Source organism: Mastacembelus armatus, chromosome 19 (genome assembly GCF_900324485.2).
Source record: "Mastacembelus armatus chromosome 19, fMasArm1.2, whole genome shotgun sequence".
NCBI classification, from domain to species: domain Eukaryota; kingdom Metazoa; phylum Chordata; class Actinopteri; order Synbranchiformes; family Mastacembelidae; genus Mastacembelus; species Mastacembelus armatus.
This window is the reverse complement of record NC_046651.1, coordinates 9408183-9427875: the sequence shown is the minus strand read 5'-3', so window position 1 is coordinate 9427875 and position 19693 is coordinate 9408183. Positions and strand designations below refer to the sequence as shown.

Below are 19693 nucleotides of genomic sequence, written 5' to 3'. Positions count from 1 at the left end.
TACCACACAAGTGCTGCTAGTAAATTTAAGGGTCACACTGCCTATTTATAGCTATAGAACAAAGCTGTTCAATTATCGGTGGCTTCAAATTCATACTGGATGTACATTTAACCAGAGGGAAGAGCACACTACAGAATCCACCTCCAGGCATTGTTTTGTGATTTACTCATCCAAAACGTACAGCATATATCAAATCTGAGGCCAAAACCCTCTCTTATCAAAAACTGACAAAGCGCTCACACGGTTTCGGAGATTAACACTATCATTCAAGTACACCAGAAGGGAACAGAGGAGGTTGATTTACGAACAAAGACTCATCAAATATTGAACAACACTGAGTCTGCATGAGGCAAGATAAGGAACAGGAAGGACAGGCTGAGTAGACAGGAGCCAAATAATTGGGATGTAAAAGCGAAAGAGGAATACACAAGAGACGAAAACGGAGATAGCCGTAGTTTACATGAAGCAGAGTAATCAGACTGAGAGAAAAAAAGGGAAGTATGAGGACAACTGCAGCTGGATGACAGATAAGAAAGAATGGAGAACGAAACCCAAATCAACAGTAACATGGAGCTTAAAAACAGGGTGAGGAGTTATGTGTAAAAGGAAAAGTGTTTAATTTCATATTCTAACTATGGCAACTCAAATCACACCTCCTAAAAGTCTCTCCTCAGTCACAGTGGATGTTGCAGCTCATCTCAACTTTGCCTTTCCCATCATGTCACTCAACTCCTACTCTGCCACAACAGAGACTTAGTCAGTTCCTTTTGCCAGGTATTTGGCTCTCCCTATGATGCCCATCATTCCTCCAACTAAGCTTCACTTTTCTTCCTCTTGGGAGCCTGGTGGTTGCTGTGCCCATAGGAAGCCCAGCTAGCAGCTTTAATTTCAATGCTCAGAAGCCACGCAGAGAGAATTTCAGTAGCTCGGAGTCGAGGGGGGTCCACAGACACTAAGACAATGAAGTCAAACTGATGAAGATGAAGAGTCAGGGAGTGATTAATCATGATAATGAGGACAGAGATGCATACAAGGCTTGAGCACCTGGAAAGCAAAAATGAATGGCTGGTGAGGTTTTTGGATCAGGGTCACAATCACTTGTCTTCATCCATCTTTGCCTTTATAGACACATTTTCTCAACATCTTTTTTTTTTAGTTTGCAAAGTGTAGCTAAATTCCAATAATGACTTTGGGGCACAGTTAGTTGCCCTAGTCCTTTGGGTTCCATATAAACAAAACATTATGCATGTTTCGGACTAATAAGTCAAACTTGAGTTTACAGTATTGCAGATTATGCACAATGAAAACCAGTGGTGGATCTGCAGGGGATTGTGTCATCTTGTTGTTTATATCTCCTGTTAAAATATCCTGCTACATAAATGATCTAGCTATACTCTTCGTTCGTTGTAATAGAAATTTGTTGCCTCTCCTCCCTCTCCTCTTGACCAGTCTCAGAGGATTTCTCAAAAACAGATTTTAAATACAGTCCCAGCACAATGTACTGTAAAGACCTTTTGGACAGTCAGTTTGACTCATATTCATGTTTCTATCTCTTTTTGTCAGCCTCTCTCTCTCTCAGTCACTCTCTCCTTATGTAGGACAGAGCATGTGTACAGATATATTTTCAGTGTGTTGGTCCCCAGAAAGTAAAATTGGAGATCATCCAAGGAACAGATTGTCCCACTTTTACGTCCTGCAAAAGTGGAGCGGCCAAGTTCTGTCCTCTATATCCCTCGCCTTCACTGGGTCTCCACCTTTCAGTCTCTTTCACACTACCAGTGACAAGCAGTTGCCAAGAACAGTCTAGGCCTTTTCCAACACAGGATGGATGGGTTAGTCACTAAACTGGGGGAGAGGCCACTCAGTTTAATATGAATGGTGTGTCACTAGCCACTGAGTCCGGGGGTGGTGCCGTGACGTAGGAGTTTAAGGGGGAAGAGCTAAGCTGGGGTATGGTAAGTAGATACCCTGCTGTATAATGCATCAGGACTCATTGAAGTCAACTCCATGGATGGAAAATCCTTTTGATGTCTGTGTTCTGTATGTAAAAATATGATTTAAACGTCAAAATTGATTTGATATTATTTGCATGTTTTCTTGTTGATATGATGAGGCTCAGTTTTCGAGTGTAAAATAAATTTGTGCTTGATAACATCAGATGAAATGCAAATGCCTAATTGACAATCATGGTGTCCTTGATTAATTATACGCAGATAAGGATACAAGCAAAATATTCATCCTCTATGCACCAAGAGATTCTGGCTTTTCCTTCAGCATGGAGAGACATTTGTCTATTTGACACAAACAGATACTTTTTAATCAACTGCATTTCTGATGCTAATCAAACAAAAATGATAACCCCACTGATCAGTAATTGAGTGGATGATTAAACTAATTACCCCCAGCTCTCCACTTTGCAGTAAACATCCTGCTCCTTTGGTTTGCATTCCAGCTCAATCCTCCCCATCACAACCTCATCAAGGACAATATATATATATATTTTTTTTTTTTTCAGGGGCCACAACTTGCTTCATAGATTACAAGCTGATGCCTGAGGATTCCAAGCACGTGTGTATACACATTTATTTACATATGCTCTATGATCTTACACACACTCAAACTTAAGCTGCATTCAAACACATCTGGCCTGGAAAAACGTCAAGCAGAAAGCAGCAGTAAGTGCCAGACCAGCTAGCCCGTGTGGATCAAACTGGGCTATCTTTCCCCTCAGACTGGATATAAGTGGGTCAGGTGCAGCGTGCGCTGATGGTCTAGCTTTGGCTAAACTTGGCTGAATGGGCTGGGAGACCTCAATGCAGCACACACTTAGGGGTGCACCATTTTTCAGACTTCCTCCTTCCTATAAACATTGTTTGATTCAAAAGCTAAAGTTTCTTTGTTTGACTACGCAACAGAAATCCCTGAATTATGGATGCTCAACTTTTCTGGATGATGACCCCCCCCCCAGATTTCAGATGACCTAAACTTCTCTGAATCTGAGTATAGTATAGTTTTGTACTATATTTCCAAGATCTAATTAGATGATACAGAAAATAAAATGTATTCCAAGTTGTCTTCTAGTAAAACATGATTTCATTTGCACCTTTAGTCTTCATTGAATATTAATGAAGTAGATTTAACATCGGAGAACAGCTTAATATTTCATGTGTTACTGGAAGTTATTGTTGCTCATTAAGGAGTTAGTCTCTGTGGGCCATTACATGAGACACAATGTTTTTCTTCTTGTTTGTTTAATAATAAAGCATTCTCTTTGGCAATGATTTATATGATACCAGATCCCAGGTCCATTTACACGTCTGCAGGAGCGGTGAAGTCATCAAACAGTGTGTGTCAGTGCATTATGCCCTGTCTCTAAATAGCTTTGACTGTATCATCTAAAATACATAAAAATGGTAAGCTACTGTGAAAAGGTGATGTCTCAACCGTGGATCTGTTCTCCTTTGTAAATGACTTATTTTCATATAACAGACACTTCCCTTCTACTCTTCACAAGTGCATTAAAATGTTATGAAAACAGAGACTTCAAAAGGCAGCTGTGCAGAAGGTTTCCTTCTCTAGCCAACAAAAAAAAAAAAACGAGCAGAGGGCAGATGCAGGATCAAAACATTTCTAATAAACCAGAGAATCTATAGATTTCCCGAACTGCTTTTACTTTTTATGCTCGAACCGGAGCTTCTGATTAGAAACCACAAGCCTCAAATATAATAAACACCAGCCACAGACACACTAGTCAGACAGACAAAGATGAGCGAGGGTTTAAGGCTTTAGGGTGGATTTTCTGGCAGATAAACAGCCACAAATAGACTGTCCAGCAGTGACAGTTTCACTTACCTTGCACGTCCATTGACATAAAGGTAACACTGAGAGACAAAAGTCAACAAGACACTAATAAATGCTGTTAGACACGGCTGACAAAGTGAGGACCATGTTAATGCCTGTCAGGCACCATTACAGTTGGTCCACCTACTACATGATGGTGTGCGAGTGCTTCCATACAGGAACCACTTCACATTGCCTGCAACTTTATGCAGTACTTATGGCTTTTACACTACTATTGACGCTGTATTCTCCAACATCATTTAACCTTGGGAAAGATAAAATGTTAGGAAATTTTCAGATACATGTAGTAAACGCTGATATTTATCATTACCATTTATAAAGCACACATATATAGAAACTAAAAAAAAAACAAAAAAACAATGAAGGTGGTAAATATGCACTTTATATCCATGATGTTTTGTCAAAAAAATACAGAATGTACTTTAGATCTGCTCTAACACCAATCAGTGCTTCACTACCTGGTTACAGCTCCAAAATAAACCAAAAGGGCCATCTGACCTTGTGGGCTTGAAACAGGCTGTTCAGCTACGGCAGAAACAGGATTACATCAGCAAACTGTAAGGTTAATGAGGTGAGGCAATTAGCTGTATGAACACCTACTTGTGCTATAGCGTTATCGTAATATGATATATTACTCCCTGTGCATGTCACATTGAAGATTTACATATTTTAGATAGATTACATAACTTGTGAAGTACATGTAGTACAGTAGTGTTTTCTGATAAAGGACAGTGGAATTGATGCATCTAAAATCCAGTTGTTGTTTCCTGATCTATCTGTGCAAGAAGAGTGCAGCTGTAGTTTTCAGTCATTAATTTGAGGTTATGTTCAGAAATTGTAAAATTGGAGCAATCTGAGTGCTTGATAATGGTGGATGTGTTGCGGTTTTCATGGCTTACGGCTGTCCTCCAGATCTTTCCCCTGGGGGAAACCTCCCTGTATATAATAACGAAAAGCCTGCAGAGTCAGGAAAAACTGCTCTTCTCTTTCGTTCCATCTTAACAAACACAACGATGAGACACTCTTAGTACCACAAGTGACAATTAGAAGGTCATTAAAAACCATGCTGGATGATGATTTTTTTTTTTAAACATGAATCAAAGATATCTAAAGTTGTCACTTTAAATCAGCCAGAAGAGGCTCTGTGGCTCTTTGCACAGATTTGCTGGTATTTTTCCTTGAATTAAAAAGCTAATAAACGTGCGTGTGCATTTGAAGGTGCACGTGTGTATTTTGCTTATATGTTGGTTTCTCATGGTGCCATACAGCTGCAACCCAGTTTAATACTCCTATGGGAGTGATATGAAGAAGATTTTGCATTTCTGCTTCATAGATACAGTAGCAGTGTGAAGCTAATAGAGGCCTGCTGTAGTGAGCTGAGAGTGTCTGTCTTTTGTTGCGCTCTCTCCATACCAAACGCAGGAGAATTACTGGACCATATAGCACTGTCACATCTGCTACACTGACCGGCCTGTTTACTGAGTCCTGCTCTTCTTGCAGAGATCGGGCAGGACACAACAGGACCGGGCAGGAGAGAACAGCATGAGACAGGACTGGATGAGTCTCTCTTCTCTGAATAAAAGAGACACATTTCAATTGACACATCAAGTTTTCTGGGCAGCTTAGTATATTTCATGTCTTTTATCTTCCACTCAACTGTTTCATAATCACTTTCTCTTTTGGCATTACCCACACATTACGTATAATCATTCAGTCTCTCTCTGGCATTGTTAACGTCACTCGGCTTTCTTTGTTCCATTACGACCAATTGTTCTGTTTGTGAGCCATTAATCTTAGTGTACCCACTCTGCTCTAAATTGCCCAGTTTGTTTATTTTCTTTCTTTTCCAGATCTCTTCCCCTAGGTGCCCTATCTCCAATAAAAAATATGCCTTTAGAACCAGTATTGCTTGTTGTGCATTACACTGTGTGGGGCAGGTCTTAGGAGACTGTGCAAAGTCAATTATGTTGTATCTGTAGGATGAAAGTGCACAGAGCAGGAACACACCACTGGTGCACAGTGCAAAGACTACAGTAATTCTATAACACCCTGTTTCAACCAGGCCTGGAATAAATGAGGCGCTTAGGTTGTATGTATGTGAGTCAGTTGTCTGGGGTCCTTAGAGGGTTTCCACCTTTCCTCCAACTGACACCATAAATACTGTGAGCAGATAATGATTTTGACAAGTTGCAGCAAAAGAAGTGTGCAAAATGTGGGTGTTGATGAGCTCTCGTTTGATTCGGCTCACCTTTTCATTTCAACACCTTTTCTCTTTAAACTCATCCACTAACAACGTTGTAAGTGTCTTGTTGGTATTAATATAGATATTACATAAATGTGGGTTTTACATAAGCGCAAGTATTAATACTTTTTTCCCTCCAAACTCCTAGACTGACTTCTAGCTTATATTTTCCATGTCATTTGTTCCCCCATTACCTCTGTGCATGTATCACTGTGATACAAAAGGTCACAAACTACTTTGTAACTAAGGGAGCAGCAAAATAGCAGTAACATTTTGCAATATACAACTATGATTCATTATGAACATGGAATAACCTACATGAAACAGGGTCTTAACTAATCACAATGGATTCTGTTGTACCCATAAAGCTGCATTTAGCAGGAAAGCCTCATTTGGAGAAATGAAATGCCTGCCATGTTCGGTCCAGAACATCTGGCAGCTGTACGCTTGGTGAGAATGTCACCTCAGTGTGTCCTTCTGGAATTGAACATTTTGCATTATCCACTAGCAAACAAATCTACATAACTTTCACCACAGGTGCCTTATGCTGCGTGGATACGAGCAATTAAGTTTTCTTTGAAGGTTTTGTGATTTTGCAAATCTTTCTCCGTCCCAATTTGCTCTTCCTCTGCACCATAAAACATGTGAATCAGACTTCAGAGAACATGCACCCCTCCACCACCCCCCTCCTGCCAAAATTTCAGCAGCACCCACCTCTTTATGTGAAGCACTGTGACTTCCACTCTCACACACCTTGCTGCTAAAGATCCTCTCTCCTTCCTGTGTGTCCAATACTTCTTATTTCATGTCTTTCATTGACAAAACGTAGTTCATTCACACGAGCCTTTCATCGTCATTGTCTTTCTATTTTTTGATTTTAAACACTTTAGATTACATTGACACAGCATCTGTTCTCATGCAGGTTAATTCAGGTCAAAATTTAGAGAATAAATGGGCATAAAAAGTAAATACCTTTTAGTCTGCAGTTCAGGCGGTGTTGCTCCTCGTTGTATCCGCAGTGACCTCCTTAATAAACCACAAAGAGAGTAAAAAAAAGGACCGGGATTAGAAAATAACAGAAACATCCAGACAGTGATTTGTTTTTTCTCTCTCAAAATCACATTTTCACGCCTTCTAGTCTTAACATGTGCATCGATGTCAGCCAGCCTGATTCTCTGTATTATGCAGCCTCTTTCTCATTCACACAAACACACTTTCACCTGCTCTGAGCTCCGATACAGCCGCCTCTCACTCGCTCTCTCTACACTGCACACACATTCACGCACTCCCCCTCCAGCGCAGCGTACCCTTCCTCTCTCTTACTTCAGCTGCCAGATTGATCTCTCCCTTTCGTTCTCCTTCCACTGTGCTCTGAATCAGACGCTCTCTCTGCTTTTTTTTTTCACACCCAAGTGCTCTTCTATTCAATTATCCTCAATATTCTTCATTACACTGTCTCACTTTCTTTTTGTCTTTCAACGCTCCACCACATTCCACCCTCTCGTCCCTCTCTCTCTTTCTCACCCTTTCTCTCTCATGAGTTCTGTCACTCCATCAATCACATGCACTCACACACGTCTCGTGATGATTCCCTCTTTTTTTTTTTTTTTTAACCATCTCACATGTACAGCAGGTGGATTCAGGTCAGCTCGCTGTTCCTCTATTGTGTATTTGATCCTCAGAGGTCACCACAGAATAAAGAATAAAGAAAATGCTTTTAATTTGGTTTGGTTATAACACTGACTCCTTAAATTGTGCCTTTATTACCTATGCAGTATAAAGATTAATGCATTGTTGTGTTGTTTTTTCTAATTCCATAAACAAATGACTTAGGGAATGATACATTCAGGAGTCTAATGTTGGACATGTGTATCGGTACCAAGTCCAGGAAGTTCAGGGAATGTATCATTTTGGTTCTGCGAACAGCATTTTTGCATTTAGAGTGTTTGAATGAAAAACCCTGGTGTGGTGGTTGCTTTTATAATCCATCAAAGAGAAAGACGGAGGACTGAGAAAGGTGAGCTCAAATACATTAATGCACATAATAATACACTCTGTTAAGAGGAGATGTAGATGAATCCTGCCATATCCAGCCTCTTAAGGACGACACACCGGCATTGTAACCCTTGATAAGAGCTCTAGTGGGTGCTCTTCTTTAATGGTGCACCACTCCACGGTGTAGATTCAACACGCTGGTGCTTCCACTGCCTTTTCTGCCCAAAGTCCTTATTCTGAGAAAGTAGCTTTTCTCTTACTTTCTGTGTTAACCCCTCTCACACCTAAGTCAAGGACAGACAAGTGGGTCATGGACAAATACAGAGCATGGAGCAGTAAAAACAACATGCTGGTTCTATCAGGACTCTCACAGACTTCCTGATTTGGACTTTTATTGTGCCAATTAATTCTGTGTGCCAGTCCAGCCTGTCTACTCACAGGTTCCTGTCCATTCCTGTCCAGCCGATCCAGTCACTGGTCCAGTAAAATAAAAGTAATGCAGAGTTACCCCTGTAGCTGCAGCTATACTGTACTGTATGTTTCTGTAGTATCTCACTTGCGTTAAATCGTAGTGAGATCCCCAGAACATCAAGTCAACAGAGGTACTTGGGAAGGTGCGTTGCCATGGAGTTGATTTTCTCCCTGAAAGGTATGAACAACTTTGGACTATTGCATTTATATGTGAATGAGCTCCAGCCTCATTTCTAATTTTCATCAGGGGCCACTCAAATTATTGACACAGCCTCTTAAAAATTACATCCCTACACAGCAAAATCTGGAGCTCTAAGGGGAAGAGAACCTGGGGTTTTTATATGACAACACCGCACTGTTCACCTCCACCAAACCTTCGATATAGTGCCTGGATGCACCAAATCAAAACAGAAATGATCTTAAGGTACTTTACATAGAGAACCTGGTGACAGTGGAGAGGAAAAGCTTTGTTTAATGTAACCTTCAGCAGAACTGGGCTCAGTTTGGGGCGGCCATCTGCCTCCACCTGTTGGGGTTAGTGAACAGAGGAGAGAGAAAAGAACAGCAGCAATAAACAACAAATAAACACAGTGGAGGCTGCTGGGGCCAGTAACTAAAAACCAGCTAAATACACTAAACATGACAGGTTAGGTTTTAGTTTAGTTTGAGTAGAGTCAGAATGAGAAGGAACACAAGAGGCATGAGATGAGAATAGAGCAGAGGGCAGTATGAGTGAGACATTATTGATTTCTGAAGTTGAAACTGTTAAGCAGACTATGTATCAGTGGCTTGATAAAAAATGATATTCTCAGTGTGAGTATTCTGTTAAAAATATGATTGAAAACCAAATTTATATTAAAGTTACTCAAACAATGCAACCACATTTTGAGATGCACTACATGTAACTGCTGCACTTACAGAGTGGTTTGGAAATTTACAGCCCTAAATACAATTATTCGGTCTTGAGACCAAACATTATTTACGTTACATGAAGTGCAATCTTACCTTTGTGTTGTCTGTGAAATACGGGCTTTTGAACAGTTGTGCCGCCTCATTCATGCAATATTTTCTCTTTGAAAATCATTGCAGTGCTGGACTCTGGTGGTTGTTTGAAGTAACTGAAACACTGATCTCAGGTTGCTGCTCTTATAACTGTGGATTAGTTTTACTGTTTCCTATTTACCTTTTTAAATATAGTTCTTTCAGTATTCATACTGTGGCGTGAGCTGGTTTTATCTTCCTCTAATAAAAGTTACATATACCCACATATGCACAGGGCTGTAAAAACAGCAAGTAAAATTGATCACAGCTTTCCAAACAATGTGGCTAATCACAGTTCCCCTATGATTTAGATTTGGACAGCTTTTTCTCCTTAATAAAGGAAATCATCATTTTAAAAGCTGCTATAACAGCTATAAAAAATGCTAATACTTTTTCACAACACTGTAAACAAGCACGTACTGTATGTTTCTATAGATATTTTTACATTCATGTTAACTGAAGTCTACAGTTTCACCAATGTGCAAAGTGAAACAGTTTCCGGGATAAATTCTCAGAAATTAAACAACTGTGGTTACGTAACGTGTCACACCATGCCAGAATTTTCTGAAGATTAGCTCTAAGCCCAGACATCAGCATACTGTTTTCATGACATAATCTATTATGCAACATTTTCAGGTGCAGGACAGAAAGCTGCCCACTATAATTTCAGAACTTAAAAAATTTGCTTTCTTTCACACTACATTGCACAAAAAGCAGAAGTTACTGTAATTATTTTCCTTCAATCTTTATCTTCAGAAATCAAAAGAATTTATCTCCTTACAGCAGTTTCCTGGAATGACCTGCACATTAAAGTCTCACTACTAAGTGCTTTAAAAGTGTCCTATCTTGAATATGTTGTTATTGCCATGTCATTTTAACACAACACCGTTTTCTTATTTTAGCGTCAGACCTACTTGCAGTTTGATTCACACACTTTTTGCAACAAGTGGTCAGCCATACAGCTTATTTGGTTTCAGCACTGGTAAGCAGTTGTGGTAAGCAGTTACAGCAGTTTCTCCTTTTTTTCTCCGAAACCATTTACTCAGAAAACTAAAAAATAAACAGAAGTTTAATACAACAAGCAACTTTTGGAACTTTGGGCTAAGGTAGAAAACATTCAAAATTTCGGGTTTGCTATTTGCAAAAAATTGACTTTAGATCAGAAATAGTTGGCTTGCACACAACTTAAAAAGTGTTACAAAGTAATATTAAAGAATTGCAATATTCATCCATGGCAGGGAAAATGATTTAAATGAATATGGTATAGTACTGAGCGACTGAGCGAGGAGTGGGCAACCAGCTGAGATGACTCCAAAGGCCAAATGCAGAATGCTCAGTGGGGCTTAAAGACGTCCCTGGAGCTGGTTAACATCCTTGTCTTTGTGGACGTAAACTGAGGCTGAATTGTTTTTGAAGATGGTATATAACGGGCACTGCATATAAGCATGAAAACATCATCCCAGATCATCACATATCTATGTTGTATTTAGTACCTGAGCTAGTTTTAATGCATTTGCTCCATTATCATTATAATTCAAAGAATCCAGCCCCACAATCACGATGCAGTAATTGGCTACTAAAGAGTGACTTCTAACTCTTTCTGTGACTTTCATGTGAGCTCTACAGGTTCACTAGGAGAGATTGAGGCTTTTTTTTGGTCTCCTTTTAGTTTCACATTTGCTTTCTTTTCAGCTTGGGCTCAGTTAATATGAACCTAGGACTCTGGTTGTTAGTACTCCTTAGTCCCTCTCTGTCATCTCTGCCATGTTAAGTAATCCTCTATTTCATAGTTTTTCTGTTAACCTTTAGTTCATCTGCAGCAGGCCTCTTTGAACTGTGCTCTGTAAAGATATATGAACTTCCAGTTTCTCCCTTTTCTCTTTATCTTTTATGTTTATTTGTTTTGGACTCACTATTAACCATTAGCTTGAGTACTACATCACAAGTAATAACCAAGTTCCTTATTACTGTATCCAGTATTTTCTGAGGCAAAGTTCTTTTTACCTTCTTCCTTGATATGTCACAATGTCAAACATGCTAGTTAAATTCCATGTGAGAACTGTTTTTTCTAGGGCTACTAGGAAAACAACAGAAGGGCATGTCCATCCTTCCTTTATTCTCCTCCCCACCACCAACTTCCTCAGCAAAACTGGTTATTTGAAACAACCAGCGTGGGTTTGGTCAGTTCTAAGGCAATAACAGTCAGAGTGACAGTTTCTCTTTTATGTCTTATTCTGGTAATCCAATGGGGGGAGTAAAACATCTGCTGCTTCTGGCAGGTAGGACAGTCTGTATGAAACACTAAGTAGGGCAGTTCAAGCTTTTACTTTTTTGTTAGTATTATTATATTTATGTCATGTTTTCAACTGGACTTTAATGAGATATTTATGCAGATGCAGATATTTATGTATTGATGTAATATAGCACCACATTTCACATTTTGCAGTGTATGAAGGTTAATATAGCATAGAAACTAAATTCAAGGTCTTGGGTGGGGTCCAGTCTTATCTTTAAGTGATATTTAATCAAATATGCAATTTAGTGCACACACTAAAACTGATGTATTTTCCGGGCTATAACTTGATTTTAGTAAAAACAGCCCTGTTGAAAAAAATAAATAAAAAAAAAAAAAAAAAAAAAATATATATATATATATATATATATATATATATATAATATATATAAAAATATATATATATATATATATATATATATATATATATATATATATATATATATATATATAATATATATAAAAAAAAAAAAATATATATATATATATATATATATATATATATATATATATATATATATATATATATATAAGTTGCATTTCTAATTAAATGACTTATAGTCTAAATTAACCTACGAAGAACGTAGACTAGGCAGAAGTGCATTCCAGAATTAATTCATCTGTGTCAAGCAATGTTAAACAACTGCACTGAGCGTGTCCCCACCCACATCTCGTGGGTTGAATGAATGCTGACACTCATGTTTCAGCTGCAGACTTCATTACTTGCACTTTAATGTCTGCAGTCTAGCTCTTTCTTTCACTTGTGTTACACTAGTTAAAGTTTAGCCTGATCATAAATGTTCTTACTTTTTCAGTGGTACAGTATTATCTTCAGTTGAGTCCAGAGTGCCATCAAACACTAGTGACTGCTCGACAAAATGCCTGTAAATATACAGTAAATATACACATATGAGTCGCTTCACTGTCGACAAGCCAGAGGAGTAAAAAAGTGCGACTCATAGTTTGGAAAATATGTACCTGATTTTACCACTGAGCTGCCCTTTAGCAAGGCATGTATTCCTCAGTGATAATTACTCTCAGCAGGGTGTTTGATCCCTTCTTACACTACTGCCCCCCAGCCCCCGATAAGCGGAAGAAGATGGATGTGTGGAAGGTGTTTGATGAGAACCTATTTTCATTGTCTCTAGCCAGGATAAATAATTTAAAATCAGAAAACAAATACAATTTGTGATCATACAGAGTAACTCTTAAATAAAAACAAAAAAAATTAACACAATTAACATTCTATTTCGACATTAGAATTTCATTTATGTGCAGCTTTTAATGCAATGAATTTCGAGTTTGGGGCGGGAGCCAATCCCGGCTGGCATTAAGATGGCACACTGTGACAAATGTGTATCACAGGGCTAACACACAGAGACACAGTCACACCTACAGGTAATTTAGTGTCACCAGTTAACCCAACCCCAACCTGCATGTCTTTGAATGCTAACTACACTAACCCTACATTCAACTCATCATGTTAGGGTTCATTTAAATTTTGTATAATGATTTTAAAAATGCATTGAAATAAGCACTGAAAAAAGTATTTCATGTAGAAAATTGATAAATTAATAATAATGTTAAGAAAAGGCTTGGCTATTTATTCAATTTTGCATCCTTCCTCAAATTTGCAGAATGTATATGTAAAGATTCATCAACACTTTTAATTGCAAATATAAAACATGATATTTAGCTAATTATTTAAATAAATAATTTAAATAACTAAAATGCAATATCCTGCAAAACAATTAGATGTTGAAAACATGTTGGAAAAGACATTCACAGCTACACAAAAAGCAAACAAAAACAATGTAAAATATGATATATGTGCAAAGTTTCAGATAAATTCTTTATGTAGTAACCCCACTTATTTAATGTAGATGCATCTACATGGCATTTGAGACGTTCTATCTACATAACAGTGGGATACAGCTAGACAATATGTACACGATGCACAGTATATGCAGGCTATAGTTCAGAGTTGCTTGTGCACCATCAATACACAAAGATTTTCCCTGTAAATTAAGAATAAATCCTGTAGGATTTCACAGTGTTCTGGTATACTATAAAATACAGTAATACAGAAATAAAAAAAATATTAAGAATGTATGAGGAAGCAAGTGGAATAAGTTCATTTTACTTTACAATGAATTTAACTTCTGTCAATTCTTACTTTTTCTCTAGCACATTACTCCAGGTGACCCACTTAAACTTATTTGCTCTCAAATTAGTAAAATTAAATCATTTTGGTGAACCTTTAATTTCCAGGCTTCTAATCATGTAGTGCAGTGAAGAAATTTGTAAGTAATAGCCAAGTAAAACTGGCGGAATGAAAAGTAGTAGTTTACAAATGACTATGACAGCTGTGTAGTACAGCCTGGAATTTAAAGGGCTAGCGCACCACTTCACATTAAAGAAAAAAATACAGAGGGAGACTGTGGGAAAAAGGAGCGCTGAGTAAACAAGTCTTAAGTCACTCCACCAAAAGAAAAACGTAGGCTTGGTGAGTTGTATTCAGTGTTTATGTATTGGTGTGGCTACCTTTTTGAAATGCCACGCTCTAATTAAGAGACTAATGTAGAGAGAAAAGTAATCTATACTAAAATATAACATTTTGTCAATTTTTTTTACAGCATGTCTGCTCCTGGTAAGATGTCAGCAAAAGCCCAAAGGTAATAAGTGCTCACACATGCAAATGGGTCAGACAACAAGTGGCAGCATTTGTAGCATGTACAGTTCTTTGTAGCTTCTTGCAGAAATGACACAAACTGTGTGAAGTGTTATCATGTCTACAAAAACTTAACTCTACGTCATCTTCTCTTTTGTCCTTCTGCCTCCTTAGTTTCTATGTTTCCCCCTTTAAGTAAGATCTTTGTTGGGGACCTAATTTATTTGAGATGTGACCCCAGTGGGAGCACCGTGAAATGGTACATCAAAGAGGACAAAAGCTCAGGCAACAAAATCTTCAAGATTGCACTTGCTTCTCGCAGTGACTCAGGCGATTATTACTGTGAGGATAACGGACAAAAGAGTGACAACCTCACGATTGATGTTCTCGGTAAATTTACCACAAGAACATACTATTAGAGTTTGGATTCCAAAATACGTAACAGGAGATACGCCATCCATATGTATAATGGTCTCATTCATTTCTTTACCATTCAGAATATGTTCCCAGTGCCTCACTCACCATAAAGACAGGCCAACCAGTGATGCAGCCTGGAGCGTCGATTATTTTGCAGCTTCAGGCTGATGAAAGTCTGTATGGATGGAAGTGCTATGTCTACAGGGGAGGTGACAAGGTTAAGAAGATTGTACTGCGCTTGAAAAACAATCAAACAAATACTCACCTCTTTGAACCCAGACCACTGAATGTCACCGAGACCATATTCTGGTGTAATAACACTCAAAACCAAAGAAGTAACCAAGTCACAGTGAGGATTTCTGGTAGGTCCACTGTTCTTTTAATGCTCTGTTGTACCATAGCAGATGAATATAAACACTGTTATATGCTATTCCAAAGCATGACTTTAAAGGTTTCAAATTTTACTTCATATTATTTTCCAACATATCTTTTGTTAGTTTCTATCTTCTTTCATTTAACAATGTCTGTTAGGGACCTGGTTTAATTTTAACAGAAATGCAGCTAATGCCAGAATTAACCACTTGAAAAAATGGTTTTTATTCTGTATATTTCCTTGAGAAACTTCATTTTCATTTAAGGTCTTTAATTTACAGGGGTAAAATAATCCATATTTAGTCAATGAACTATCTGCATCTTCTTCTTTCAGAGAACCAAGTGGCACTGGAAGCATATTCCCTGCCTGCTGTAAAGGGCGAGGCCCTGACTCTCAAGTGCCTTGCCTGGGGCACAGATCAAATTCGCGAAGCTGTCTTCTACGAAAACGATAAAGTCCTTCAGACTGGTTCCAGTAACACCTACAAGATTCCTAACATGGCAGTATCTAATAAAGCACGTTATAAATGTCGTGCCACCTTCGTATATCCTGGCTACACTGCAGGGCCCCCGGATAAAGTGGAATCTGAAGATCAGGATATTTATGTCCATGGTATACATACTCCACTAACTCTTTTTGTCTATCACTGCAGTGACTGTTGGTGAAATGGATGAAATTTCTCTTTTATGTGATACAGTATATTTTAAACAAACATTTGTCGCAACTGTTCATCTTTTAATATGTTCTTTTTTTTTTTAGCGCCTCCTGTTAAGGCAGTTCTCTCTGGAGAAAGATATCTCCAGTGTTCTTGTGAACAGTGCTCCAGTGATCCCTTCTGTCGTTATCAGTACTACAGAAAAGTTGGTCAGGAATGGGGCCCTACAGAATCCAGCGAATACAGCATCACACCAGAAGAAAGTGGTACTTATGCATGTAGAGCTGTGTGGAAAAATTGGAGGTCCTCTCTCAGCAACATTATGGATTGTGAGTTCATGCAATAAGATCTAATGGAATGCAACACATTCCTTTGACATATTAATACACATAAAAAAAGTCAACCTATCATGAAGTATGTACTCATCCCACCTCAGCTAGTCATGACTGCTGTATACTGTCTTCAGTGACCGTTGAGGCAGCATCTAGTAAAAATAACCTGACACTGATTGCCAGATCTGTCTTACACTGAGAAAAGCTGCTAGAAGGGCTTCAGCTAATATGAACTATCACAGGGTCACCAGGATTTCAGATATCCACAAAATGTTATGTGTGTTCTGTCTCTGTTTCAGATAAACCTCAGGACACATCCACTCTACTAGTCCTGTTCTTGGTTGTGGCAGCGTGCCTTGTGGTGATTATCATTTTAGCATTTGCTTATTTCAGGTATAAGCGGAGAAATGCCACAGGTGGGTAGCTACTTTATCTTGTTCACCTTTGGAGAGTCCTCTGTAACGACTTACACACTGCATCACATATCATCTTTTTTTTTTTTTTTTTAGGAGCACTTTACGAGGATGTGGGGTTGAGGTCACGAGAAAAAGGTGAGGACAAATATGAGATGCTAGGACCTGGTGCCCAAAGGGAGGCTGAGTATGACACCCTTCACCCAGAAGCATCTGGTAGAGAGAAGAAAGAGGCTGACTATCAACCACTGAAGACAGGGGAAATGAAAGAAGGGGTATACCACACCCTGGGAGCAGAAGGGGCAGCAGGAGGAGAGGGGGGATATGAAGCACTGAAGAAGGAGGGAATGAAAGAGGGTGTATACCACAGCCTGGGTGCAGAGGGAGCAGCAGGAGGAGAGGGGGGATATGAAGCTCTGAAAAAAGAGGGAATGAAGGAGGGGGTATACCACACCCTGGGTGCAGAGGGAGCAGCAGGAGGAGAGGGGGGATACGAAGCACTGAAAAAAGAGGGAATGAAGGAGGGGGTATACCACACCCTGAAATCAGAGGAAGCAGAAGCAGGAGAAGGGAAACCTGAAGCAGTGAAAAACGAGGGGATGAAAGAGGAGGTTTAATACTTTCTGGAAGCAGAGGGCACAGGTGGAGGAGAGAAAGGATATGAAGAAACAGGATAGGACAACAACAAAGAATATGTGATAATGAAGAAGATGAGAGAAGAGAGGATAGAAAATGCAAGTTACTTACCTTCCTAAGACTATGTGTCTCCATATAGGGAAGTTACAGTTTGGGTTTGTTAACAAAAGGTTTTTATACTCACCATTTTTTACTAATGCCAGTGACACTCCTCATATATTTACTTGCACTGACAGCATTACACATCTATTCATAACTCACTCAAGCTAAATTGTCAGATTGAACTTTCTCATGATAATGACTTGGCTGTTTTCTAAAGTTTAAATATAAGTGCTTGATCAAATTCTCAGAATGAGCTCCAGTGTTGGGGAAAGGATCAGAACTTGGACTTTTTTTCAGCCAAAATGCATTTTGATTATGTTTCCTTCTGAGGTCACATAATGTCATTTGTACAGAGATAGAGAAGAATTGAAATCTGATCTGATTTTGCTTCTTAAAAAAGAATTGCATTACTAGCATTTTCTGCAATGCTGTATAACGATGTGAAACTAAACATTGCAAAGTTCTTGTTTTGCAATACAAATGCAAAGTGCTTTATATGCATATGCTCATGATAAGATATCAAACTTGTAGCTAATTATTCATTAAAGCGTTGTACCCTAAGATGGAAGCTGTGCTGAAATAAAACTATTTTTTGTATCATTTTGCTTTGTTTTCTTTGGTACCATCACTTAAATCACATCATGTAAGTTGAAAAGTGATCAACATCTGTACAGTGAATTAAATATCAAACCAAAGCCATTAGGAAAAAAAGGCACCACACATTATATATGTAAGGTGTCTGTAGTACAGAGGAGAAAATAAAGGTCAAAGGGGTTTACAGAAGTTATTGCTAATCTTTAAAAAAAAGTGGCATAAAGTGAATTCATCATCTATTGGGAGCAGTGACCAAGGTAGAGACAAATTCAGTTTAGGGGAGCACATGAATATTTTCTGGAACAAGATCAGGCAATAGTCTGTAGGGAATACTTTGGGCCAGGAACCATCACTTTATTTCCACACATTAGACTCACTTTGAACATTATTGTTTGCTTCTAGATATACTACCACTCTTCTCAGTGAGGACATTTTAGAAAACCATGCACACTTCTTTAAAAGTCATGTGGCAATGTGGCTACTTCTTAATATTACACACACACACACACACAAACACACCATTTTTCTTTTAGCAAATGCATTGCATTGTGCACATCCGCTGTTGACTTCATGCACATAATCTTTCATATACTGTATGTACTGTACCTGTATGACAGTAGCTGTTTCTGCAAATGAGGAAGCACAGAGGATTGGTTGTTAGCACTGTTGCCTCACAGCAAGACGTTTCCTAATTCAAAACCCAGCACATAATAAGGGGCCTTTCTGTGTGGAGTTTGCATGTTCTCCCTGTGCTTGTGTGGGTTTTCTCCAGGTACTCTGGTTTCCTCCCACAGTCCAAAAACATGTATGTCAGGTTGATTGGTGACTCTAAATTGCCCATAGGAGTGAGTGTGAGTGTGTGAGGTTGTTTGTCTCTATGTGGCCCTGTGATGGACTGGGGACCTGTCCAGGGTGGACCCCTGCCTTTCACCCAATAGAGAGCTGGGATAGGCTCCAGCAGATCCCTGGGAGCCTAAATAGGAATAAGCAGGTATAAATGATGGAAAATGGATGGATGGACTTCTTTATTAAAAAAAAAACATTGGTGTTAACCTGACACTGCAAATCTCGTGAGAATCCAACAACTGTGCACGGTAACATTGGAGGGCCTTGGTAGTATGTTACAGCAGTCTGCACATAACCTTAAATAAACGTCAAATAAAGGACAAAAAATAATAGTACAAATGGGGATTGGTGATGTTATTTTCGATTTACCTTCTAATGAAGTAAGGAAATTCCCTTCAATCCGAGCCTGTTAGCGACAGAGTGTCCGTTTGTGGTTAGTAGCTTTGTTTGCCATGCTAGCTGCTTTTAGCCATGGCCGTTAGCTTCAGCCCACACCACCGCACCTGCGTCCGCCGTCCACAGTTCACCCCATGAGTTTAGCTGACGTGTCGGTGTAAGTGTTGTGTGGTGCATTCCTGACAGCAGCACACCTGTCCACAAAAATGTAACAAAGGACGGAGTCGAAGACAAAAGTTAACGCTAAGCCACAAACTGGTTTTGTCAGGGATGACGTTAGAATTCGGCGACTTTCTAAGGCTTCCATCATGTGCCTGAACAATAAACATAATACTTTTTTAGCCTCACTGTAAAA

At 38.9% G+C, this 19693-nt stretch overlaps 2 protein-coding genes across 2 annotated transcripts in view; one reads left to right on the top strand and one right to left on the bottom strand.

Moving 5' to 3' along the window:
* Nucleotides 1-7126, bottom strand: part of LOC113135912 (SH3 and multiple ankyrin repeat domains protein 1-like) — a 34559-nt gene extending 27433 nt beyond the window's left edge. The window contains exon 1 of the mRNA XM_026316262.1: nucleotides 7076-7126. The gene's annotated coding sequence lies outside the window, so the exon portion shown is untranslated. The remainder of the gene's footprint in view (nucleotides 1-7075) is intronic.
* Nucleotides 7127-11771: 4645 nt separating this feature from the next.
* On the top strand, nucleotides 11772-18102 carry LOC113135953 (uncharacterized). Its single transcript, XM_026316338.1, has 8 exons — nucleotides 11772-11889; nucleotides 14540-14578; nucleotides 14749-14964; nucleotides 15072-15353; nucleotides 15698-15976; nucleotides 16124-16348; nucleotides 16651-16767; nucleotides 16861-18102. The coding sequence occupies exons 1-8, from the start codon at nucleotides 11835-11837 to the stop codon at nucleotides 17379-17381; spliced, it is 1734 nt and encodes a 577-aa protein (XP_026172123.1). The 5' UTR covers nucleotides 11772-11834; the 3' UTR covers nucleotides 17382-18102.
* The last annotated feature ends 1591 nt before the right edge of the window (nucleotides 18103-19693 follow it).